This window comes from Hyla sarda, chromosome 6 (assembly GCF_029499605.1).
Source record: "Hyla sarda isolate aHylSar1 chromosome 6, aHylSar1.hap1, whole genome shotgun sequence".
NCBI classification, from domain to species: domain Eukaryota; kingdom Metazoa; phylum Chordata; class Amphibia; order Anura; family Hylidae; genus Hyla; species Hyla sarda.
This window is the reverse complement of record NC_079194.1, coordinates 79,216,539-79,243,852: the sequence shown is the minus strand read 5'-3', so window position 1 is coordinate 79,243,852 and position 27,314 is coordinate 79,216,539. Positions and strand designations below refer to the sequence as shown.

At 41.6% G+C, this 27,314-nt stretch overlaps 1 protein-coding gene across 2 annotated transcripts in view; it reads left to right on the top strand.

Annotated features, from left to right (window-relative positions):
* ATG7 (autophagy related 7) overlaps positions 1–27,314 on the top strand; it is a 248,500-nt gene that overhangs the window by 18,918 nt on the left and 202,268 nt on the right. The window contains exons 5-8 of one of the 2 annotated variants that reach the window (XM_056524273.1): positions 4,086–4,163; positions 8,704–8,820; positions 11,856–12,002; positions 13,326–13,414. In XM_056524273.1, coding sequence (XP_056380248.1) covers positions 4,086–4,163; positions 8,704–8,820; positions 11,856–12,002; positions 13,326–13,414 — 431 coding nt within the window. Of the gene's footprint in view, positions 1–4,085; positions 4,164–8,703; positions 8,821–11,855; positions 12,003–13,325; positions 13,415–27,237; positions 27,257–27,314 lie in introns of those variants that run through there. The other variant, XM_056524274.1, reaches the window with a different exon arrangement.

The following is a 27,314-nucleotide window of genomic DNA, read 5'->3' as shown; positions in this document are numbered from 1 at the left end:
TGGGGGGTGGAGAGTTGAGGGTTATTGCAGGCTGGCAGCAAGTGATCAGTCAGTTCTTGGTGTTTTCATGTTGGATGCAGGTAAAATGCCCAAGTTAAAGAAAGGGTCTGAACAAGAGCCAAATTATGAGTCGGCAAACTGTAGAAATCTGAGATCGGCACTGCTTGTTACTAGGTCACTCACCTGGTACATTCACGAGTTTTAGCCATGTATATAATCATGCTGCCATTCACAGTAATATGGGTGCTCTGTTGGAACAGATACGTTCCTTCATGGAGGATGGAATAGGTGGCCTGGGGTGAGGAATCCGGTTTTCTTTTATATTTTGTGGAAGGCTGGGTGGATTTGCAGCAATTTACTGGGCAAGAATGGTCAGGATTCCCAATGGGAAGACGGCAAACCTGCTGAGCGGGGGTGATGCTCTGGTCAATGTTCTGCTGGGAAACCTTGGGTCCTGGCATTCCTGTGGATGTTACTTTCACATATACCACCCACCTTAACATTTACACCCAGCAGCAGTATTCCCCAATGGCAATGGCTTCTTTCAGCAGGATAATAACCCCACCACCACCCCCCCCCCCCGGCCACACTGCCTAAATTGTTCAAGAATGGTAAAAAATGTTGGGTGTTGACTTGACCTTTTAATTCCCCAGATTGGATTGAGTGTCTGTGGGATGTGCTAGGAACGTACTGTAAGTCTGATCTATGGGGACTCCACCTCACAACCTACAGGATTTGCATCTAGGTACCAGATACCACAGGTCTGGTAGAGTCTGTGACTTAAAAGGGTATTCCATGAAAAAACTTTTTAATATATACCAACTGGCTCCAGAAAGTTAAACAGATTTGTAAATTACTTCTATTAAAAAATCCTAATCCTTTCAGTACTTATGAGTTTCTGAAGTTAAGGTTGTTCTTTTCTGTCTTAAGTGCTCTCTGATGACACGTGTATCGGGAACCGCCCAGTTTAGAAGCAAATCCCCATAGCAAACCTCTTCTAAACTGGGCGGTTCCCAAGACACGTGTCATCAGAGAGCACTTAGACAGAAAAGAACAACCTTAACTTCAGAAGCTCATAAGTACTGAAAGGATTAAGATTTTTTAATAGAAGTCATTTACAAATCTGTTTAACTTTCTTGAGCCAGTTGATATATATATAAAAAAGTTTTTTCCTGGATAACCCCTTTTATAGGGAAGATCTGTTTTGGCAACACCAGGGGGACCTATGCAGTATTAGGCAGGTGGTTTTAATGTTATGACTGACTATAGTTGGTGCAAAATTTGAGTTAAAACTGCCTTTAGGGAGCTTAGTAGCCACTCGGCCACATTAAACAGTACCGAAGGTTATGCAACTTTTACATTACTATTTATTATTTCTGTGCTGTGACATCACTGCATCATTTATCCGATTTTTCACTTTATCTCACTCTTTGTATTATAACATATTATACATTTTGAGGTTGTGTTTATTCTTTTTATGGCGTGACATTACTGTGTTTGTTTTTTCATGTTACCACACTCTTTGTATTATATATTTTTATTGAGAACAGAAGAAGTAATGGAATTCTCAGCTCACCCTCCAGGGCCCCAGGCGCACGGACTGTGCGAGGCAGCACCACTTTGGCAAAACAAGAAACTGGATGTCCAGCGCCAGGATTCGTGCAAAACAGATTCTTTAATGCTTAAAATGCCATAACAGGGGTCAATTGACCCCTGTTATGGCATTTTAAGCATTAAAGAATCTGTTTTGCACGAATCCTGGCGCTGGACATCCAGTTTCTTATATATTTTTATGTTGCGTTTATTCTTTTTGTGCTGTGACATCCTGTATTCATTATCCCTGTTCAGTGATTTTTTTTATTTGCTGTTTTACAGTAGTCTGAGCTCTGTGTGAAATTACTGTATAGGGGGGGGGGGGATTAATTAAAACCTGTCTAGAGGAAAAGTTGCTGAGTTGCCTATAGCAACCAATCGGATCGCTTCTTTCACTTTTGAAAAGGCCTGTTAAAAATGAAAGAAGCGATCTGATTGGTTGCTATGGGCAACTCAGCAACTTTTCCTCTGGACAGGTTTTGATAAATCTCCCCCCATAGTGTTTACCATCCATGTACTGTGACAACACAGGGGTGGAGATGTATTAAAACCTGTCTAGAGGAAAGTTGCTGAGTTGCCCATAGCAACCAATCAGATTGCTTTTATTTTATTTTTCAGAGGCCTTTTCAAAAATGAAAGAAGCGATCTGATTGGTTGCTATGGGCAACTCGGCAACTTTTCCTCTGGACAGGTTTTGATAAATCTCCCCCCATAGTGTTTACCATCCATGTACTGTGACAACACAGGGGTGGAGATGTATTAAAACCTGTCTAGAGGAAAGTTGCTGAGTTGCCCATAGCAACCAATCAGATTGCTTTTATTTTATTTTTCAGAGGCCTTTTCAAAAATGAAAGAAGCGATCTGATTGGTTGCTATGGGCAACTCGGCAACTTTTCCTCTGGACAGGTTTTGATAAATCTCCCCCAGTGTGTATTATACCTGTGTATTCATGAAGTGTGACCTTGGGCAGTGTGCATGTAATCTCTGTAGTTAAAGGGGTATTCCGTGAAAAAACATCTTATCCCCTATCCTTTGGATAGGGGATAAAATGTTTTTGCCCAGAATACCCCTTTAATATTTCTGTGCCGATACGTCAATTGTCATACAAACTTTACATAAATCATTTGTGCAAGCAAATATAAACAACATTGTATACAATCAAAGAAAAGCTGAGAGCACTAGGTTATTACAGGTAATAGCAGCTTAGTGAAGCTGAGGAACTCGCTCACGTCACCGGCCGGGGGGTACGTCTAATAATAAAAAGCTGGGGTGTTCCGCTCAAGTGAAAATCAATGCACAATAAGTGTCAATAGAGAAAAGGGAGCGAGCGCTCGCCATTCCTGTCGTTTTCAGTTCATCTTTCTTGAGCGCGCAGGGAGAACAGGATATCCATGCAGGGGCGCTCTTAGCGCCCCTGCATGGATATCCTGTTCTCCCTGCGCGTTCAAGAAAGATGAACAGAAAACTACAGGAATGGCGAGAGCTTTCTCCCTTTTCTCTCTTGACACGTATTGGGCATTGAAAAAACAAAACATTGTAATAGTAGAAAACTCCCTCTTTCTCTACTTATGAGCAGTTCGGAAATTCAGCCTATATCCTGACAAATTGTAGGAAACTTATGACATGAAAGGGAGATTTGATATTTTTACCTTACAGAGGATTGTTTAGAGTGAATACCATTGATGTAAACCTTCTTTGTTCTCTGCAGTAACCTCTTCTCTAAAGGTCTCCAGACTCTCTGACGGCAGATGTCAGAGAAAGAAAGATTGAGCATGTTCGAGTTTAGAATGCCCAATCCTTTATTCACATAGGAGGGAAGCTACTGCTACATGAGACTGGCAGCGGTTTGCACACCACTCTCCATTAAAGGGGTACTCCAGTGGAAAACCATTTATTTTAAATCAACTGGTGCCAGAAAGTTAAACAGATTTGTAAATTACTTCTATTTAAAAATCTTAATCCTTCCAGTACTTATCAGCTGCTGTTTGCTCCACAGGAAGTTGATTTTTTTTTTTTCTGTCTGACCTCGGTGCTCTCTGCTGACACCTCTGTCTGTATCTGGAACTGTTCAGAACAGGAGAGGTTTGCTATGGGGATTTGCTTGTACTCTGGACAATTCCTGACATGGACAGAGGTGTCAGCAGAGAGCACTGTGGTCAGACAGAAAAGAATTCCAGAAAGAAATACAACTTGCTGTGGAGCATACAGCAGATGATGAGTACTGGAAGGATTAAGATTTTTAAATAGAAGTAATTTACAAATCTGTTGAAATTTCTGGCACCAGTTGATTTAAAAAAAAAATGTTTTCCACCGGAGTACCCCTTTAAAAACAAAAGCAAATTTGCCCATTTGTGCAGGTATATGGGCGAGTCAGGAGAAATAGGTGTCGGCTGAACTGGGTTTATAGTAAAATGCTCTTTACAATTCTATATAATATGGTTGTGCGTAGTCGTCTTTACTATGCCTAATTTTGAAGTCTTATTGTTCTGCAGATTTGGGAAGCAATAAAATCCGGTGCAGCTCTGGAAAACCCAGTTCTCTTGAATAAATTCCTACTGCTGACATTTGCAGTAAGTCTTCCTTGTCGTATGTCTACCTTCCTTGTAGATGAATCCTATAGTCTATATAATGCTCTGTGGTTTTAATGTTATACTGGCTTAGAATTCTATGCAAATTTGTCATTGTCTTTTAAGAAACTTCTTTTGAAAATTTTAATGGGCGCAAAAGGGAAAGAACAATTTAAAGAGAATCTGTCAACGGGTTTTACCCTAGATAACTGGAGACAACATGTAATATATGGTAAAATAAGGTTTTCTTATGTCTGGATGTCGTCCTGGCTGTCTACAATAGTGTAGAAAACGAGTTTTTACAGTGTCCCCCGAGGTGTGCTAATGTAGTTATATCGGCATGGCATCCTGAAGTAGTCACTGCTCGGGCATGGTATTCGTCATTAAAATCTTGCAGGCGATATCCCTGGGCATGATGTGGGTTCTGGGCAAGTGCAAGACTTCAGGGAGCAGAGTTGTGATGTCAGCCGTGCCTGAGCTGTCAAGCACAAGTAGGCGTGTAGAGTACTTCGTAATGCAGCACACCCATATGACTACGTAAGCCTCATTAGCATACTGCTCAGGGCACTTGTTTTCTAGTAGCATGAGGAATAACTTGTAGTGGTGGTGCTGGCTCCCAGGGATTGGTGCTGTGGAGTCTCTGGACCACTATATGCAATGCGGCAAATGGAAGTAAAGACAAAAAAACAGGTTCACAGGCGCGATCCACATGGAGAAACTTGCATCAGTCATTCGTAGTGAATATTAACTGGGTAGTTTATTTGCTAAAACATACACAGACGTGTTTCGAGGTATAACAACCTCTTTCTCAATGTGAGCGTGGAGTTAAGAGGATGTTATACCTCAAAACGCGTTTGTGTATGTTTTGGCAAATCCAAGTGGATTGCGCCTGTGAACCCAGTTTTTCTCTTTCCTTCCATATGCCACATGTTGGGATTTCCAAATGGAATCCGGCAGAAAAATTCAGCTCAGAAATTCCGTTGCAGCAAGCCCCATTGTTTTCAATTGGAATCTGCTGCACTGTGCATATGGCGGAATTTCCATGGCGGAAACATCTACTATGGTAATTCCAATTTCCGCCTCCACAGAAATTAAATCTCACTTCTTTCTGCAGAATCCCCTCAAATGCATTGCTCTCTATGGAGACTACGCATTTCCTAGCGGTCCTGGTTTGGGCATGTTCTGCCAGTGCCTGTTGTTAAAGGTGATGACCCCCATAGATATTAGACAGTTAGTGGATCTGAAAAAAAAAAACTAGCGGTGGGTTGTGCAGACAGTGGTACAATGTCTGTTCCTGTGTTAGGTTACATCCTTTCCTCAAGGCAAAAGAAATTGAGCTGGGTAATAAATGACGTATTTAGGAATATGACTTAGCTGTGTTTGCTCCGACCAGCAGTCAGGGTTTAATTGTCTGTGATTTTTCATTTTTTTTTTTTTTTTGTGCAATTAACTTTTTATAACTTAGTGAAAAGACTGATCTTTTCCAATCATGCACATTCATAGCTAGAACTGAGGAGCTGCTCCATTTAATTGAATAATCTCACACACAAAAGGATATTTCTTTTTAATTTTATGCTGATCGCAAAGCGCTACGTCTCCATCTCCTAATATATTCCGGCTGTTATTTTCTAGATTAAATCATGACATTTTTAATATGCTCAAAGTTGAGGCTCCCAGGAGCGCTGGCTGTTGTATTCCATAAAGGTTATTCCCTGACAAATCACTCCATAACCGCTCAGATATTAATCGGGGTGCTTTTCTCTCTCTTGTCACCTTTTGACGGTTCGTATCAGTCACATGAAAATGTGGGTCAACAAAAGACTTTTTATGAACTATTGAAACGGCGGCAATAGAATCTAAAAAAAAACAACACGGCACAGGAGTCTTAGATCAGGGATTCAAGATGGTTGCCACAGTATGAACCTGCATATAAAAAAGGTTATGTGATATATTGTGCATATATTTTTAGCAATTGTGTTATGCTGGGTCATTAAATTAAATGCAATTACTAAAAAGATTTCAATTCATTTTAAGTTGTTTTATGATAGTAAATTATATGCACTTATTTAAATAAAAATAAGAGAATTCAACATGTGAATGTTTTTGTGCAAAGCAATTTTCCAGTTTTATGTACAGTAAGTAAAGGCTATTTTCTCCTGGAATAGGCCTGTAAAGTTGCACACACAGAGCACCAGGGCTTCACAAGGCTATTCTAGGCATACCTTTCCTGGAGAAAAAACCTGACTGCTGTATAATTACAATAAATGGACCTGTAATCCCGTTCTGCAGTCGTCCGAACAGTCGGAAAGGTGTGGCCCGTCCACGGTCCACCTCACCACTTCTCTCCGGCTATGTCACTCTTTTGATTGACACATAAGGCTCGCCTGCCCGCAGTGGTCCTGTGTACTTCTGAGCTGTCTGTATACGGTATGACATAGCCGGAGTGAGGTGGTGCAGCCCTGGAGCATAGCGGCCCTACCTCTCTGACTATTAGGACGACTGTAGAGCGGGATTACAAAACTATTGTTAGTATACAGCAGACAGTTTTTACAGACATGGTGGCTGACATTTATCATTGTCTTTAGACATTGTCTTTCTTGTGTCTAGAAAAGGTTCAAAAAAATGCGCAAGCAGGGTTTATTTGCACCTTTTTTGCGCCTTTTTGTTTACACATTTCTGCTGATTTTGAGTTGCAAGCCACTGATTTGGGCAATACAATGATATGGAAGGGTTTTATCAACTGCGCCTTTTTGTGAAAAGGCACAAAAAAGGCGCAAAGCCACTGAAAAGTCTCTAAAACTACACCAGCCCAGACTTAGCTCACTTTATAGTATATGTGAAGAGTAAAATTTCAGAAAATGTTTACCTGCACAAAATGTATGAAATGCTCTGGTTCTCCTACACATTACCAGCACACAAAAAAATTGTGTAGAAAAATGCTTCACTTACACCTACAATGATAAATGCCCCCCGGTATGCCTAAAGAAATAGGTTTGTGAAGCCCTAGTGCACTGTGTGTGTAGCTTCACAAGCTTATTCTAGGGGACAGTTTCACTTTAAGAGTCACTTACAGAGGCCGATTTTCGGGTAAATGAACGTTCGTAGGCCAATGTAGAAGTGCCAGCGATCAACACATAAGAAGACACTTGTTTGTTGACTGCTTCCTTTTATGTGGCCATTTAAAGTTAAACAATTGTTATCAGCCACACCTTGCCCTGTGTAAACACTTCATTGATAATGATGAAGTTAAAAGGCTGTGTGACCGATGCTGATGTAATTTTTCTTAAAGCTTAAAAATAAAAACTTGGATTGAAAGTACCGTATTTATCGGGGTATAATACGCACCGGCCTATATATCCTTGGTAAAATGAGGGTGCGTGTGTATACCCCGATACACTGTTTCTGACCCCACAGAAGCCCCCAGGAAAGGCAGGGGGAGAGAGGCCGTCGCTGCCCGCTTCTCTCCCCCTGCCTTTCCTGGGGTCTAGAGCCCTGCTGCCGCCGCTTCTCTCCCCCTGGTATCGGCGCCGCTACCCCTTCTCTCCCCCAGTCTGTCGGCATTGCTGCCCCATTGCCGGTGCCGCTTCTCTCCCCCTGGCTATCGGCGCCGGCAATGGGGCAGGGGGAGAGAAGGGGCAGCGGCACCGATAGCCAGGGGGGGAGAAGGGGTAGCGGCGCCGATAGCAGGGGGAGAGAAGCAGCGACGGGAGGTCTCTGCACCTGCAAAAGCCGCTGCAGTTCATTGATTTAAAAATCATTGAACTGCAGCGGCTTATCGGTGTGTAACACGCACATAGACTTTAGGCTTTAGATTTTAGCCTAAAAAATTTGTGTTGTACGCCGATAAATACGGTACTTACCTCAGGTACTGGATATATTCTTTGTGTATTGGCCAGTTTGTTGTGTTGGTGGCATCTTTCTATGGATGCTAAGGAGTACTGTAGGAGCTGTGGAACCAGTAGGCAATTTTTTTTCCCCCTTACATGAACCCACACTACACCAGAATCCTGGCTTTGTCAGTGACTATTGTCATTTTTAGAAGGAGATATAGAAAAAACGAGGTGCGCTCCTAGTGGAGAATTATAAGGTGGAGTGACGTGTGCACGTGTAGTTGCACCTTACCATGTGACGTTGTGCTGAGGGCACAACACCTCAGTAGGCCTGTAGACTCGCTGTTGTCTGTAGTCCAAAGTACGGGCGGCAGCCTGGGTGTCCTTCACCGTGACCTCCAGGAAATTGGACTTTTGAAAACCCTTTGGCGCCTATTCCCCGGAGACCAAAAAAGCCATAATAAGGTGCACCCCTTATTCTGTACCAATAAACGCCAGTTTTTGTTTTAACGAATAATCTTTGGCTTTTTTGGTCTTCGGGGAATAGGCGCCAAAGTGTTTTCAAAAGTCCGATTTTTTTCTTTTCTCAATCTATTGTCATTTTTAGGTAGAATTCAAACAGACTGTGCTCTCTGCAGAATCAGCCATATGAAATTCATTATTTGACATTTTGATGTTTTTTTTTTGTTGTTGTTTTTATTTTTTCCTTGAAGGATTTGAAGAAGTATTATTTCTATTATTGGTTTTGTTTTCCTGCATTGTGCCTTTCTGATGGGATAGAAATGACTAATCCACCAGTGTCTATTGGTGAGAAGTTTTCCAAAACTCAGGTAATGTCAGCTTTTTTTACAATCGTCTTTTTGTGATCCAGAAAACTGTAACATATATAAGTTTAAATACCTTTTCACTGTTTACTTAACGTATCCCTGTCATTTTGAAAAAAAAAATAATTTTTTGACATGTCGAAAGTTTTAATTGCTCAGGGGCTTGGTGTTCAGACCCCAACCGATAATTAGAATGTGCTGGGACTGAGGGCTTCTCTCCACACATTTCTGCTGATTTTGAGTTTCTGTTGGTTTGGGTCTAAACACCCACACCCCGACCAATCAAAACTTTTGACATGTGGAAAGTTTTTTGTTATTTAGGGGGTTTATTTTTTAATGAAAGGGTAATTTTGATGTTAAAATGTTAAAGGGGTACACCGGGGAACTAAACTCATAGCCCATCCTTTCCCTCTAATCAACCTATTTAATTGTCTTAATATCATTCATTAGCTATATAGAGCAGTTTCCCCTCTTTGATTGTCACTTATTTGCATGAAGTGAGGGAATGACATCATCCACCCATCCACTCTCTCTGTCCAAATCACTCTCTGAAAGTAGCCCCCACCCTCCTGACAGACACAGACCATGTGGTTTCTGCCCTGCTCTCTTTAGTGCTGATAACTGGGAGGTGTGTGCAGCCTTAGCCAATCAGACGCTGAACCTCTTTTTGCTGCACAGAGCAAGAGGGTGGGGGCTGCTCTCATAGGGTGAACTGGCTGGCAGACATGCAATGATTGCTGGGGAATGTATGCAAGGGGAGGGAAAGATAGCAAAGAATATCAAGCAGCCAGAGAACACAACATGGGCCACAGGAGCCATGCATATCAGGCAGGATGGTTTACAGGGAATATATACAGGTAGTGTGGTGTTTTTGGAGCTTTTTTTATACTGTATATAGATATACTTCCCTGGAGTACCCCTTTAACTTTGCTTTGTTTGTTTTATTACATCATGTCTTATTGTCTGTTTTTATCTACAACTACTGTCACAATTCCGTCATCTTTAATGATATCCCCCAGCATTCCATGTTTGTATAGAGTCTGCTAAAAGACTATAAATTATTTGGAAAAAAGAGAACTCTAAATGCAGCTCTAGGTTGTAATAAAGACTAACTTTTTTTTTTTTTTTTAAAGATGCCTTGACATTTTAAAGGGGTTCTCCGGTGCTTAGACATCTTATCTCCGATCCAATGAAGGGGGCGTGACAGCTAGCACGCCCCCTCCCATAGGCTTGCATTGAGGGGCGGAGCATGATGTCACACGGGGCGGAGGCGTGACGTCACACACAGTCGGCCCTGTGGTCGCCGGTAATCAGACCCGGAGCGAACGCGCTCCGGGGACTGATTACAAATGGGGTGCCGCGTGCAAGATCCCGGGGGTCCCCAGCGGCAGGACTCCTGCGATCAGGCATCTTATCCCCTATCCTTTGGATAGGGGATAAGATGTTTAAGCACCGGAGAACACCTTTAACATGCCTTGGTACCATTTTCGGCTACATACATTTTTTTGACCACCTTTCATTGCATTTTTTTTAAAAGACTGTAATTCTGACTGGTTGTGTTTTTACAGAGGTTAAATAATGTGTTCATTTGATAGTTTGGATTGTTTAATTGCAATACGTGGTGCAATGGTGAGGCAGAGAGAACCCAATCCTTCTGTTCATCAGAAAATAATATAAGTAGAAATGAGTCAGCTCACCGCCTTAGAAAGTCTGTAATAGTCATCTCGATACCATAGAGATGCTTTTTTGGAGGCACAGAGAGAAACACCTGAGACGGGTCTCTGTGTAGACAAGGGGGAAGGGCAAGGGAAAAAAGTATGGATTCTTCCATCTTAGCCTGTTCTGTACAGATTATTTCCCAGTAGTTTTTATCACAGACAGGAGGACTGTAAAAGGAGAAAACATTAGACAAATAAGACACAATTTACAATAGCTATTCTCAGCAACTCAGCATTCTCCTTCTTGTAGAATGACCTCTGAAAGGGTCACAGAGAATGCCCAGTAACTTTTTCAATTCATATGAGTGGGACAGGTCTTGTCTATTGTTGTCTGTCCATGGGTCCTGATGTAAAGCATATCTCTAAATGCTGTTAAAATAGCTCAGGCAAGATGGTGGCCCCATGATAATAATAATAAAAATAAATAAATAAATAAAAAGCAAAAAGAATTTGCAAACCGAAAATGGAAACAGATTACTAAAAAAGATCATATTTCAGTATCTAGCTCTGAGCAGAGAAAAATAAAATTTGCTGTTAAATGTACAAGTCTTGTAACCTCTTAAAGGGGTACTCCGCCCCTGGCATCTTATCCCCTATCCAAAGGATAGGGGATAAGATGTTAGATCGCTGCGGTCCCGCTGCTGGGGACCCCGGGGATCCCCGCTGCGGCACCCCGCTATCATTACAGCACAGAGCGAGTTCGCTCTGTGCGTAATGACGGGCGATACAGGGGCCGGAGCAGCGTGACATCATGGCTCCGCCCCTCATGACATCACGGCCCGTCCCCTTAATGCAAGTCTATGGCAGGGGGCGTGACGACCGCCACGCCCCCTCCCATAGACTTGTATTGACGGGGGCGGGCCGTGACGTCACGAGGGGCGGAGCCGTGACGTAACGATGCTCCGGCCCTGTATTGCCCGTCATTACATGAAAGAGCGATCTCTCTTTGCGCAGTAATGATAGCGGGGTGCTGCAGCAGCGATCCCCGGGGTCCCCAGCAGCGGGACCCCAGCAATCTGACATCTTATCCCTTATCCTTTGGATAGGGGATAAGATGTCTAGGGGCGGAGTACCCCTTTAAAAATAGAATAAAAAATGCATTTGGAAATTAGACATCTAGAAGACAGTATTTAGTTACTGAATTGCAGGGGAAGAAATATCCATTTTAGAAAATAGTTTTCAGTCTTTTAAAACTGCTAAATTTTCTGCTAAGTTAATCTGCTGAAAAGTCCCCCGTTGTTGTTTCCATCAGAATTTTTTTTTTTTTATAACATTAGTTGTATATCTATTTTAGGATCCTGCAATTTTGTTTTTCACTCACAGGTGCTAGAATTTCAGAAAGTCTATGATGATTTCTGTCAAGCTCAAGGAGGGGCTCCACAACCTTACTTCTTAATTTCTTATGAGGGGGATTCTTTTTCTATGTCTTCTTTGCGGACTTTCCAGGAATTCTATACAGATAAGAGCAAGGTATAAATGTACTACAGATTGGATAATCCTAAATAACATTAATTCCTTCAGATATAATGTGATTTCCTAAAATACTTGCCCATTGATAAAACCTATCGACACTGATACTATTTTCTTATTGTCTACATTGTTCACTGGGACACTTTTTAATAAATTAGATGGAGGAGCAACTTAACGTGCAAATAATTGATCAGATGATAATAAGTTAATATATATCCAGCACTAGGCACTAAAAAGTAATGTGTTATGTTTGTATGGCACCTTAAAATAGATACAAAGGATGATACTATCTCAATCCAATGCAACAATAAACACAGGGCTAATAGATAGCTAGATATCCTTAAAGGGTACCTTTCATCAAAAAAAAAATTTGATATATTATAGAATGTATGCAGAATAACTTTCCAATAGCATGTTATAAAAAAATGCTTCTTTCTATTTTCCACTTTTTTTATATAGATTTCAGACTCATGCAGAAGTCCTAAATCTCAGACTGCAGCCAGGACACAGACAAGCTCAGCACTGCTCCCTGTGAGCAGTGCTGAGCTTGTCTGTGTCCCGGCTGCAGTCTGAGATTTAGGACTCCTGCATGAGTCTGAAATCTATTAAAAATAGGCTTGCGGCCAGGACTGGTATGGAGACCCCTAGTGGTCATTTTTTGTAAGTGAAAAATTAAATCGAAAGAAGCATACTTTTTAATAACATGCTATTGGAAAGTTATTCTGCATATATTAATCTATAATATATCAAAAGTTTTTATGATGAAAGGTACCCTTTAACTGGTATGGATGTAATTCAGATCTCTAAATGTAACTTTATAATCAATAAATATTATAATAAATATATATTTACAATAATTTTGTATTGCATATGCCCAGGAAGGAGTGCTTCTGTAGGAGAAGTCTGTGATAAGTTGCATGCAAAGTACACGTGTGTATTCTTGCTGCAGATTTGCTGCTGCAGATTTTGTTGCCCTTTGACTTCAATGAGTATTACAATCTGCCACACCAAATCTGCAGCAGATCTGTAGCAGAAAATACTCACTTGTGAACTGACCCTATAAGTGAATTGGTGAACTTCATGCATTTAGTGTTGGGTGGAAGTACTGGGCTGATAACACCTGAATGTATGTAAAGCTGAAAGCGAAAGTGGCTGACCGGTCAAACCTGGCATCTAGCTTTTGTTTAACCCTGGCATAAACCTTTTAAATTTGCAGTGTTATATTATCATAATAGTGACTGATACCTGAATCTTTGTCTCCACATTGTCTACCTTATATATCTGCCTTCTTCACCAAGATATTCATGTCCCCCTTTTTCCTAGGTAACACTTGGAGTATATGACCCATGCACTTTAGCTCAATACCCTGGATGGCCCCTGAGAAATGTATTAGTGCTCGCAGCTTTACACTGGTATGGTCTTTCAGTATCCTCAATATTATAATATCTATCATGAATAATAGTGGTAGCTGAAACAGGGATGGATTATTGTAACCAGTCTGTTTTCTGTTTTCCTTTGTCCAAGCCTTTGCCTTGCCCGAAGGGAAAAAAAAAATTGATGGTCCAGACCTGCTAATGTCAGCGGGATTGGATGATTTATATCGTATCAGTATGGAGGCATCCGGACTCTACCACAAACGATGATGACAGGGGATAGATAGAGGGATGGGCACGTTGGACTCAATTGCTCTGTCCTTTTGTTTTCGGAGAGAGAAGCCACCACCAAAGCTATCTGGCAGTGCCTTACTCCTCCTTTCTCTGGCCAAATCACTGTTTATAAGGTGCCAGTGTTCGTGGATATCCTCACCTATATTTGTCTACTAAATAATCTATACAGACGTACAGAATGGTATGCTCCTAAGAACAGAGTCTGAGTTCATTTCCCAGGACATGCGAATGGCACTGCTAGAAGAGGTGCAGTAGTGTTTCTTCAGCTAATGGGCACCTAGGGCAGTACCTGGTGTTGAGTAATCTCCATGAGCATGCTTGAAAACAGTGTCAGCGGTGTTGGCATGGAGCCTTGAAATAGAATCCTTTGCTTGGATGAGCTTGTGGATAGTCTTTAGTTTTTCTAGTAATTCAGGTTCGAGTCTTTGCAGCTGGTGTTACCTTACCAATGTGAGAACATCCTGGTAATACCAGAGGAAGTCCTAGTGGTGGTGGTAGGAGTTTATCCCAACCCATCCTACTCCAGATACAGGATTAAGAAGCATGATCTGTCATTGGCAAAAAAAATGGCACTTTTTATTACAATGTGGCTCTGGGAGATACTTATTCTCATTGAAGAAATCCATGAGGCTCTGCTTGTGTGTCATTCAGGGAATAAGGTATAGATCTAGGGAACTCCCACATATACCACCTGTTTATTTTACTATATAGCCTTTGAGTAGCATGTGTTGACCATGTTTTTACATTGGCAAAGTTTACCTGAATGTAAGTTTGCTGGTATTTTGGCACCTGCCATGTTTACTAAGGCCAGTGACTACATGTGGACCAGGTGCTCTTTTGGCGCGTATGCCAAAATTTCTTAACAGAGCATGAAGTGAACAGTGCATTTGCCAGTATGTTATGACCTTCCCTAACTGTGGTTACAGGCAGAGAGAATTATATTGCCCCATACTGTGCGCAGGTTTGGTTCTCTGCATATGTTGATACAGGATGTCCCACTGTACTTGTTTTCTTTGCAGGTTACGGCTATGTACAATCCAGTATTGATCTGTATCGGGACATTGTACATGACAGAGCCAGTTTTGATTGTGACATATTTTTAAATGGGCACTGTCATTAAAAATTTTTTTGCTATTGCCCTCCTTATGGTAAATACAATATCTTTCTAATGTATTTTGTTTAAAAAAAAATGAAGTTTTCTATATTTTATTTGTGTTTCAAACGTGCCACTAGGTGTCTCCAGAGCACATTTCCCCCCATTTCTTGCACTCCGGCTGGCCTGGCAGACATTCAAAATCAGGAAATGCAGTCTGGAGTGCTGAGGGGTGTGTGTGCAGCCTAAGCCAATCATAGCTCATATCACACTGAACTGCTCTGGGTTGTATGTAGCAGAGTGAGGGAGGAAGTTCTCCCCTGTATGGCTTCATATGATGTCTCACCTGCTGGGGAACGCCCCTTCCTAGTCTGTGAATCTTACTGAGACTGAGCAGAAAATACAGAGCAATATCAAGGTAGAAAATTAAAAAAATAATACAAATAAAGGCAAGGGGTGTTTTATAATGATGGGGGCAGTGAACTGGGAGGATTATAAAATGTAACAAGATCATGACAGGTACTCTTTAATTTTTTCGTTTTTTTCCTAGAACAAGCTATATTTTTAATAGCGCTGTTTAATCTACAATATGATGTATTGAAAAACATTAACATTTTTGATATGGTGGAATTGGATGGAAAAAGCAGATGCAAGTTTTCCATGATTTTATGAGATTTATTTTAACAGAAGGTATAAATGATTTATAAAGTAGTGTTCATATATTTCTAATTAGTTTTTGTTATTTTATATTATATTAATTTAATATTAAATTATTAATAAAAACTATTACATTAATTTGCTCTGTGTCATCATATTCTGAGACGAATGACCATTATTTTTCCATTAATTATGCTATGTGAGGGTTTGCTTTTAGCAAGGTGATCTATAGTATTTAGTGCTACCATTTTGGGGCACATACAACATTACTTTTTTATACACCGACACCCTTTCCATACATATCTATCAGGACTGCACAATATATGGCAATCTCATCACGATTTTGTTGTGTTGCGATATGTTGATATGGCCCATAGGTTGATATGCAACTACCTGTGGCGGCGCGGCACCATCACGCATTCACCCAGGGTCTGGGGCTGGGCCGCTGCCCAAATTCAAATGCTAAGTCAGTGTTGCCCAACCATGGTGCCTTCAGCTGTTGCAAAATTACAACTTCCAGCATGCCTGGACAGCCGTTGGCTGTCCGGGCATGCTGGAAGTTGTATTTCTCCAACAGCCGGAGGCACCCTGGTTGGGAAACCCAGTCTTAGCATTTGCACTGTCCTAAGTAATAATAGGGGGGCAGGGCAACTATAATAAACCTGATGCTCACCTAGCCCCAATTCCTGTATGCATGCTGAAAGTTGTAGTTTTGCAACAGTTGGAGGCACCCTGGTTGGTAAACACTGTTCTAAGTAATAATAGGGGAGCAGGGAAAATATAAAAAACCTTGTGCTCACCTAGCCCTGGTCCCTGTAGGTCTGCCGTAGATCCCAGCATTGGGTATTTTTATGTCTCCCTAGTGCCCCGGCACAACATTAATGGGGGGATGAGAAATGGCGATGTGGACATGAAATGAGGGACATGTGACACTGGGGAGATGTGACATGAAATGGGTGTAGACTTAAAATTGGGGGTGTGGATGTGAAATGAGGGGGATATAAATGAAATGAGGGGATAGACGTGAAAAGTTTAGGAATGTGAAATTGGGGCATAGAAAAAAAAAAGATTGGACATGATATTGAGGGATTTCACCATTTGTTTATTACACTCCTCAAAAAATAAGGGGAACACTTAAGCAATACAATGTAACTCCAAATCAATCACACTTCTGTGAAATCACACTGTCCACTCAGAAAGCAACACTGATTGACAATCAATTTCACATGCTGTTGTGCAAATGGAACAGACAACAGGTGGAAATTATAGGCATTTGGCAAGACACCCCCAATAAAGGAGTGGTTCTGCAGGTGATGACCACAGACCACTTCTCAGTTCCTATGCTTCCTGGCTGATGTTTTGGTCACTTTTGAATGCTGGCGGTGCTTTCACTCCAGTGGTAGCATGAGACGGAGTCTACAACCCAGACAAGTTGCTCAGGTAGTGCAGCTCATCCAGGAGGGCACATCAATGCGAGCTGTGGCAAGAAGGTTTGCTGTGTCTGTCAGCATAGTGTCCAGAGCATGGAGGCGCTACCAGGAGACATATTAACAGAGTTCCTAAGGTTAAAAAAAAAAAGACCAGAGTCCATAAAGTTCAACCTATTACCCTAATGAGTCCCTACTGAGTTGATCCAGAGGAAGGTAAAAAACTCTCATACTAGGAGGTAAAAATTCCTTCCCGAGTCAGAATAAATCCCTGGATCAACGTTCTGTCCCTATAAATCTAGTATACATAACCAGCGATGTTGTTATTCTCCAAAAATGCATCCATCCCATTTTTGAATTATTTTACAGAGTTCTCCATGACCACCTCTTCCGGTAGAGAATTCCACAGTTTCACTGCTCATACATTAAAGACCCTAATTCGGATAATGTTTCTGGGTACTGTAGTCCTTCCATTCCCCATATTACTCTGGTTGCCCGTCTTTGAACCCTCTCCAGCTCCACTATATTTTATACACTGGTGGGCAGTACTGTACACAGTATTCTATGTGTGGTCTGACTTGTGATTTGTACAGTGGTATAATTATTTCCTTGTTGTGGACAACTATGCCCCTATTGATGCACCCTATGATTTTATTTGCCTTAGCAGCAGCTGCCCGACACTGGTCACTACAGCTAAATTTTCTGTCAACTAAGACTCCCAAGTCCATTTCCACATCAGTCGTCCCAAGTGTTCTCCTATTTAATACATAATCCCAGCCCGGATTTTTCCTCCCGATGTGCATTACCTTAAATTTATCAGTGTTGAACCTGCCACTTCCCAGCCCAAACCTCCAACCTATCCAGATCCATTTGTAACAGTGCACTGTCCTCTATTGTGTTTACCGCTTTACAGAGTTTAGTATCATCGGCAAATATTGCTACTTTTCTATGCAACCCCTCTACAAGGTCATTAATGAATAAATTAAATAGAACAGGACCCAAGACGGACCCCTGTGGTAACCCACTAGTAAAAGTCACCCAATCAGAATAAGTACCATTAATAACCACCCTATGTTTACTATGAGCCAGTTACTTACCCACTTGCACACATTCTTGCACACATTCTCCCCAGCCCAATCCTTGTCATATTTTATGCACCAACCTTTTATGTGGAACCGTATCAAATGCTTTGGAAAAACCCAGATATATAACACCCAGCGATTCCCCCAGGTCCAGTCTGGAGCTCACCTCCTCATAAAAGCTGATCAGGTTAGATTGACGGGACCGATCCCTCGTAAAGCCATGCTGTTATGGAGTCATACATTTATTTTTATCAAGAAACTCCAAAATAACATCCCTTAGAAAACCCTCAAACAATTTACATACAACAGATGTTAAACTAACAGGTCTATAATTCCCAGGGTCACCTTTTGACCCCTTTTTAAATGCTAGACTTCATGTGGCTGGAGTGTGTCAGCAGTGTGTCAGACCTGAATCCGATTGAGCACATCTGAGACATCATATCTCGTTGCACCACAGACTGTCCAGGAGTTGGCGGATGCTTTAGTCCAGGTCTGGGAGGACATCCCTCAGGAGACCATCCACCACCTCATCATAAGCATGCCCAGGCATTGTAGGAAGGTATGTGGAGGCCACACACCTTACTCAGCCTCATTTTGACTTGTTTTAAGGACATTACATCAAAGTTGGATCAGCCTGTAGTGGGGTTTTCCACTTTGATTTTGAGTGTGACTCCATATCCAGACCTCCATGGGTTGATAAATTTGATTTCCATTGATAATTTTTGTGTGATTTTGTTGTCAGCACATACAACTATGTAAAGACGAAAGTATTTCATATGATTAGTTCATTCATTCAGACCTAGGAATTATTGTCTTAGTGTTCCCTTTATTTTTTTGAGCAGTGTATATCGCTCATTTAAATCGCAATATTTACCTCTACAATTATAACAGCACATTTTCCCCAAATCGTTCATCCCTAATACCCATGTGACTTCAGTTGGGAAGGGGTAAAACAGCATTCACTCTTAGGAGCCAGACTGTCAATCTTACCATTCTACCAAAATCCACTGTGATATTGGTATTTTACTGATGACTTTTGTGTCTGTACCTGAGCTGAGATATTTATTAAAGTGGTACTCCGCTGGAAATCATTTTTTTTTTAAATCACCTGATGCCAGAAAGTTAAACATATTTGTAAATGACTTCTATTTAAAAATCTTAATCCTTCCAGTACTTATCAGCTGCTGTATGCTACAGAGGAAGTTCTTTTCTTTTTGATTTTCCTTTCTGTCTGACCACAGTGCTCTCTGCCAACTCCTCTGTCCATGTCGGGAACTGTCCAGAGCAGGATATGTTTGCTGTGGGGATTTGCTCCTGCTCTGGACAGTTCCAGACATGGACAGAAGTGTCAGCAGAGAGCACTGTGGTCAGACAGAAAGGAAATTCAAAAAGAAAAGAAATTCCTGTGGAGCATACAGCAGCTGATAAGTACTGGAAGGATTAAGATTTTTAAATAGAAGTCATTTACAAATCTGTTTAACTTTCTAGCACCAGTTGATAAAAAAAATTTTTCCCAGTGGTGTACACCTTTAAAAGCATTGTATGTAGGAACCAGAAAGAAATCTAAAGCTTCTTTCTATTTATTAACAGGTACTTATATACAGTTCGGTCACACGTAAGCCACAATACAATCTCTGTACGGGAAAAAAATTGAAAAAGAAGTTGTATAGAAAAGGTGCCGTAAAAATTAGCTTTTAATATTAATATACCTAAAATCCAACAAATCTACAAGAGTGTGTAACAATCATCATTAAAATAATTAATTATGCTTCACATAAGAGGTCATGCTCTACCCGTAGTCTTGAATATTATACACTGTACAGATATCCAAAAATTGCAGATCTCAATGCATAAACCCATAGATATAGAAATAAATCCCAACGCGTTTCTGTTACAGCTTAATTATAATATCACAGCTGAACATCTTTAGTGGCTATCTGACCAAATTGGGTATGAATCGTATACAATAAAACTGCATCACAAATAACACCAGCTATTGGGGAGGAGAGAAGAAGCTAATCTCTCTGGGCATCTTGCCACTAAAAGATTCACTGCCGCTGATCCACACCACCACAACATATGCATGGTAAACCTAGTGGCCGTTTTTTTATATTACATTTTAAACATATTTCTGTTGATAATTTTAAAAGCCAGTGAATGGGAAAGTGTCTGCTAATTACACAAGGAACACTATATTAAAAGTTTTAGTGCTGTGAAACAGAGTGTTGGCACTGCTACCCCGTCTCTGAGGTTCTCCTTACTGCAGCTCGTTGCAAGATTCAATACATGTATATGGCGGTGCTCATGTGTGAAATAAACAGACCATGTGAAATACTCGTCAAGAGAGAAAACAGAGTCAACTCACCAGCTTCACATGGCTTCTTGTTTATTTCTTAGGTACATGCAGTATTAACCGATATAGGAGCCTTAAGGGAATTACACCACCAAAAAGAGGGTGAGTGACACCATGCATGATGAATGATACCTATAAATAGTCACCCAACAACCAGAAGTAATTCAAATAGAAAAAACATTATTAAGTACACGTTAAAAACCGAGCAATAAAATGAATCAACAGCACAGAGTGAGGATGATGAAAATATCATGACAGTCCCAAAACAATTATAGGTGCACAAAAAATGCTACAAAATGAAAAGGAAGGGAGTGTGTAACATGATAACATGCAAGGGGGTATAGCAACAAAAATTAATGCTGTCCGTAACAGATTGTGAAACAGGAAAGTAAGGAGGGAGACCGAAAAGGAGAGGAAAGGAGCTGCTCATCCAGAGTCAAGCCCTCAGTCCTCAAAACTGTCTCACAAGTAAGAAAACATGAAACACTGTTACATAATACACAAAGGACACGTTGCTATAACTAACCTAATTAGACGGAGTGCCAACCCCTACGCCATTTAGCTTTCAGAGAGGTACATGCAGGTAAAGCGGCTACATGCCGCTCCGGTAAGCTGCGTCAGTGATTACAGCTGTTTCTTTCCATTCAAACTTCAACAGATACACTTTTCTGCGGTGTAGTGCAAAGGTGAGCAGAAACTTAACAAATAGTGCAAAAGAAGGGCATTAAATACCTTGTCATCTGATACCACCATCATCGTAAAGCCCTCCGATAAAGGGGGGGGGAACATGGTGGTGATAGACACTCAGTAATACATTAAAATGTGTAATTCTATCCTGTTGGACTCTACAACTTATCGTAAACTGGAGGGGAATCCCACGAACGTGTTTATGCACAAATTAAAATAAATTCTTATGAGAGCATTTCAGAATAAACTCATTGATGAAAAAGAGTTGGCTTTTTTGTGCCCGGGGGGGGGGGGGGGGGGGGGCTAGTTTATCACAAAATTCAGGTATATACCTAGATGAAATTTTCTGCCCTTTTGTTGTCTCCCTATATTAGAGATACTGCTGATCTCCTTTTTGTTTTGTTTTTTTTCCATTTTTTTTTTTTGGTCCAGTACAGGTTACCACATCTGTTTGGAAGTATTAATATGTACAATTACCTCCTAATTCGGCCATGAGCTGCTAAGTGTTGTGTATTGATCAAATTACATTGCTTTGTTTTGTTATACCCTTTACGCTTCATTAACCTGAAGACATTCGGCCTGTTTAGTCACTGAGGTTGTAACAGAAACGCGTTGGATGAGTTGTATTTAAAAATTACCTTTTATTTAGGTGCTATATTTGATCATGTGATACAGTATGTGTTACTAATAATATGCTATCTAGCACAAGTGATTAAGTTTAAATGGCGAGATGCATTCCATTTTTACCATTATAATTTTTGGTTTGGTGTTTGAACAATTTTTGCCTTACTTTTCATTCTTGATAGAGGGGGAATTTTTACCTTTAATGTAATTAAAAGCTAAGTTTTACGGCACCTTTTCCCTTTTTTTGTATATATTTTTAAAAATGAAAGAAGCAATGACTTTTTCTCTGCACAAGTCTTTATTGAATCTCCCCCAATGTTCTTAAACAGCGATGTGCGAATCAATTCAGAACAAATCTAATTACTAATTTGCCAAAATTATGGCGATTCTGCAAATCTGAATTTTAAGATTTATTTTAAATTGCTTCTAGAATGGCTGCTTCTAGTACTTGCCCTTGTCCGTCATGTTCCATACCATACTGGTACTACTACTACTACTGTCCCTATACAGCCACATATCTCCTGTCTTGTCCACCATGTTCCATGCAGCATTGTTGCTGAGAACACTACTTTGACTGCACAGAATAAATAAAAAAAACTAAGATCTAGGAGACTTTTGAGAGTGCCATATACTACTTTCATGGGCAATCTATAAATGTTTGATTTGTGCTGAATTTATCTGTACCAAATCAAATATGATGGACAATCTTAATGAATTTCAATACCTGAAAAGAATTTAAAGAAGATGTCAAACAGAAAAAAATGCTATCCCCTATCCTCAGGAACCCTCCGCGGTCTCCCGTCCGGGCCTCCTTTCTGCATTGGCTCTGCTCCTGTAGATGACATTTCTCACCCAGCATGTCAGCTGGTTGAAACGCATCCCCCTCCACTAATCTCTATGGGAGAGGTGGAGACACAGCATTCGCACATGATTCCACCTCTTCCATAGAGATGAATGGAGGGGGGGGGTTCGACCAGCTGATGTGCTGGGTACGAAACAGGCAATAGCAGAGCCGGTGCCAAACCAAGGCCCGGTATGGGAGATTACGAGGTCCCAGCGGTCAGAACCCCCACGATCAGACAATTTTCCGTAGGACTTCTTCTTGAATTTCACTCATTTCTATTCTTGACCCCAGAAAGCTGTTAAAACGCTAACAAAAATGCAATCAAAAATGCGGCAAAGCTTCACACAGATCCAGTCATGACTTTCGTATTAGAATCTGTGTGAATCTGTCCAGCAACGGAACCCCCGCGGTCAGACATCTTATCCCTATCCTGCGGAGTACCCCTTTTAAGTGTCCCTATCATTTAGAAAAACTTTTTTGACCTGTCAAAAGTTTTAATCGCTCAGAGTCTAAGTGTTCAGACCCTGATCTATCTCTAGATATCTTCTTTCTGACAAGTCAAATGGTTCTTCTAAATGACAGTGACACTTTTTCAGGTCACTTGCACAGTGCAGTATATTGCATCAGTAGTTGAGGGTTCAAACCCTAATTATACCTTCTTTGTATTTGTTCCATTCCTGATTTTAGTTTTCAAATACTAGTGTAAAATACCAAAATACTAGAATGAAAAAAGATTAATTTCATGGGGAAGCCCTGGTCTAACCGCGGGTCTAATGACTGACCTGATAACATCACGAGAATCTATTCAGGTCATTACACTTGCAGTCGGGTCGGGGACTTACTCAAGTGAAAATGGCCTTTATGTTTTTCTAATTGATGCTTCTTGATAACATTTTTGGATTAGATTTGCTTTCTGCAGCATTAGAAATTTTCCTGATTATTCCATAATAGCAGTGATAAAATTATATCAGTGAACTTTCCAGTCCGCTCCGTTCTTTGCTAATTACTTGTTGATTAGTTCCTGGGATGATTTTCCTTATGTGAATTTAATAGTTTCTGATTCTCCAAGGAATAAATCTTTACATGCTGATTTAGCATAGTGCTCTTCCTTCAAAATGCTCTGAGATTTAAAGAGGTATTCTGCCCTTAGACATCTTATTCCTTAAACAAAGGATTATGGGGTTCCTGCCGCTGGGACCCCCCTCCCAATATCTGTGCAGCACCCGGCATTCTGTGCTGGGTGCTGCTTCAGTCTTGGAAAGACAGGGTTTCCGAGACTGAGACGTGACGTCTGGGTTTTCAAGACAGACGTGATGTACGCCCTTGGTCCTTAGGCTACTTTCACACTGCCGCTGGGGGCGGTAGTGTGACGTCCATTGGTGGAGCAGGGGAGAATAGCGGGAGAAAGAATACTGCTTGCACAGTCTTTTTCACCCGCTATTCCTATCAAAAAAGCAACGGTGCCCGATGGCCCTCATAATAGTAAATGGGAGCCATCGGGACCTGTTGTCGGCTGTTGTGTCCCATCACGAGAACGGCCGTTAAAGTCGCACAAAAAAAGAAACTTTAATGGCTGTTCTTGACAGGGAGCAACGGCAGTGTCAAAGGGGCCTTAAAGGGGTACTCCGCCCCTAGACATCTTATCCCCTATCCAAAGGATAGGGGATAAGATGTCAGATCACTGGGGTCCCGCTGCTGGGGACCCCCGGGATCTCTGCTGCGGCACCCCGCTATCATTACTGCACAGAGCACACTCACTCTGTGCGTAATGACCGGCGATACAGGAGCCAGAGCATCGTTACGTCACTGCCCCGCCCCCTTAATGCAAGTCTATGGGACGGGGCGTGATGGCTGCCAAACCCCCTCCCATAGACTTGTATTGGGGGGGGGGGTGACGTCACGAGGGGGTGGAGCCGTCACGTAATGATTATCCGGCCCCTGTGTTGCCCGTCATTACGCCCAGAGCGAGTTTGCTCTGTGCAGTAATGATAGCGGGGTGCTGCAGCAGAGATCCCGGGGGTCCCCATCAGTGGGACCCCCGCGATCTGACATCTTATCTTCTATCCTTTGTATAGGGGATAAGATGCTAGGGGGCGGAGTACTCCTTTAAGGGGTTAAATAGTAAAAGTGGAGGATTACTTCTTAAAGGGGTATTCTAGGCCAAAACTTTTTTTTATATATCAACTGGCTCCGGAAAGTTAAACAGATTTGTAAATTACTTCTATTAAAAAATCTTAATCTTTCCAATAGTTATTAGCTTCTGAAGTTGAGTTGTTGTTTTCTGTCTAACTGCTCTCTGATGACTCATTTCCCGGGAGCTGTGCAGTTCCTATGGGGATATTCTCCCATCGTGCACAGCTCCCGGGACGTGACATCATCATTGAGCAGTTAGACAGAAAACTTCAGAAGCTAATAACTATTGGAAGGATTAAGATTTTTTAATAGAAGTAATTTACAAATCTGTTTAACTTTCCGGAGCCAGTTGATATATATAAAAAAAGGTTTTGCCTGGAATACCCCTTTAATGTAAAATTATAAACTATTAAAGTGTTACTGTTGTTAAAAACAACTTTTGACATATCAATCAGACATATCAAAAGTTGTTGATCGCGGCAGGTCTTACTCCTGAGACCTTCTGCGATCGTCAGTTATTACTCGGGGATCATACGGCATTGCGCTTCACTTCCTGGCCAGCCGAGAGATCCGTGCATTTCTCTGCATAGAACTCACGATTGCAGCAGGTCTCAGGAATAAGACCCATTGCAATCAACAACTTTTGATGTGTCAAAAGTTGTTTTTAGTGACACTCAAAATGAAGGCATCAAGAAGGTGTTGTGTAAATCCAATGAAACTTTATATGTATGAATGTAATTGTGGTATACTTAGAGTTAGTTTAGGCTAGTTTATTACAGTGAGCTTTTTGATTGATAGGAGGCTCTAGTACCCTGTTGGGCCACCTCTAGTCTGAATACAAGATGAAGTGCGGTTGGTTATGTTAGCAGACATGTATGGCATACTATGGCACATTTGTCCATCTGTGTTTCAGCTACACCTGTGACACAAAATTTCCATCTGCGAAGTGCCTAGTAATAGTCCAAGCAGACACAGAGGTGTTTAATGTAGGTGCCGCCTGTGTCTGAATGGTGGGCAAGGAAACTGTAGGAGCTGCTCATGGTTTTTCGGGGGATCAAATGATCATGTCTCCTGGTGGTCTGTCAGCAGCTGTCTGCAGCCTGTTTGCCATGTGTGCGTGCCCTCACATAATTACTTCTCCTAACACCTCATAACAGCTTGGTCAGAATGGCCTAAATGTCGGCTAAGTCTGCCAACTGGGCAAAATGTCTAAGTCATAGAGGCATGTCTAGCAGTTAACGATCCTTCGCCAAGAGGTAAACTACCTTCCATTTAAAGCCTTTATAAAAGGCAGTGGGAGAGACAGTTTTACACCCTCTTAAAGGGGTACTCCACTGGCCAGTGTTACGGCTGCGTTTGGAACATTTAGTTCCGAACTCTGTGCGCGCTCTGCGGGAGTTGGCCATGCCCCCTTGTGACGCCAGGCCATGCCCCTTCAATGCAAGTCTATGGGAGGGGCCGGAACACATTCGCTGTAATGGGCTTCTCTGCCATTTCCCAGAACAGCTAAGTTCTGCTTTAGCTTGTGATTGGCCGAGCCGGCCATTACTGCCAAGACAAGTATATCTTGGAAGATGCATCAGACCCTGTGGATAGGGATATATATTATGAGCTGAATAACCCCTTCAACGCCTTTCTGATATGGACAATATCTTTTTTTTTTTTTTTTCCCCTACCAACATCAGACTTTCATAATCTTGTTTTTCGTGTATGTTGTGATGCACTTCACACATAAATCGCACATCCAGTGTTCTTTCTTTTTTTTTTTTTTTTATTTATTGTTTTTCTCTGCAGTCGTATCACAGTTATCTTTCATTGTGGTATACTTTTGTGTTTGTACAAGGTTAAAACCTTCAATAAAAACTGATTAATTGTAGAATGTCCCTGTTCCAGTCATACTTCCTGCAGCACAGATATTACTGAAGCTTCATAGTGACAGCATCTCCCATCAACATGCCCATAGGGGAAGCAGTAACATTCAACCAGTAGGGGTGTTTAATGTGAGGGAAAGCTAAACATTATATAAACTGTTATTACAGACTACTTTGTCATTTTGCTGTATAGTTTACTTTAGGAGGCAGAGAGACTGTTTAGGTTGCTGATTGGTAACTCCCTCTTCTTATTGACAACAAATACTTGAGATGAATGGAGCAGAATAGGTACCGTATATACTCGAGTATAAGCTGACCCGAATATAAGCCGAGGCCCCTAATTTCACCCCAAAAACCCAGGAAAAGTTATTGACTCGACTATAAGCCTAGGGTGGGAAATACATCATCCCCCCTCCTGTCATCATCCAGGCCCCTGTCATTAACACCCCGATCAACATCACCCTGTCATCATCCCCCTCGTCATCATCCCCCCCCCTCCTTCATCATCACCGCCTGTCAATTCAGTGGTCTTCAGCCTGCGGACCTCCAGATGTTGCAAAACTAGAACTCCCAGCTCCGGGCCGGCCCCGGACTAGTGACGTTGCCTTGACGACAACGCACAGGGACGTCTGCTGCGCACAGACGTCCCTGTGCGTCATCGTCAAGGCAACATCACTAGTCCAGGGCCAGCCCAGAGCGGAGAAGAGGGCCTCCCGGTGAAGATGGACAGCCCCGAACGACTAACCCTCCCCACCGGACGGTCCCTGCAGCATAGATGGCCCGGACCAGCTCACCCTTCCTTCCCACCGAGGGGAGGTGAGTAGAAAACTAAAGGTCTGGATGATGACGAAGGCCGCAGTGGTCTTCAACCTAC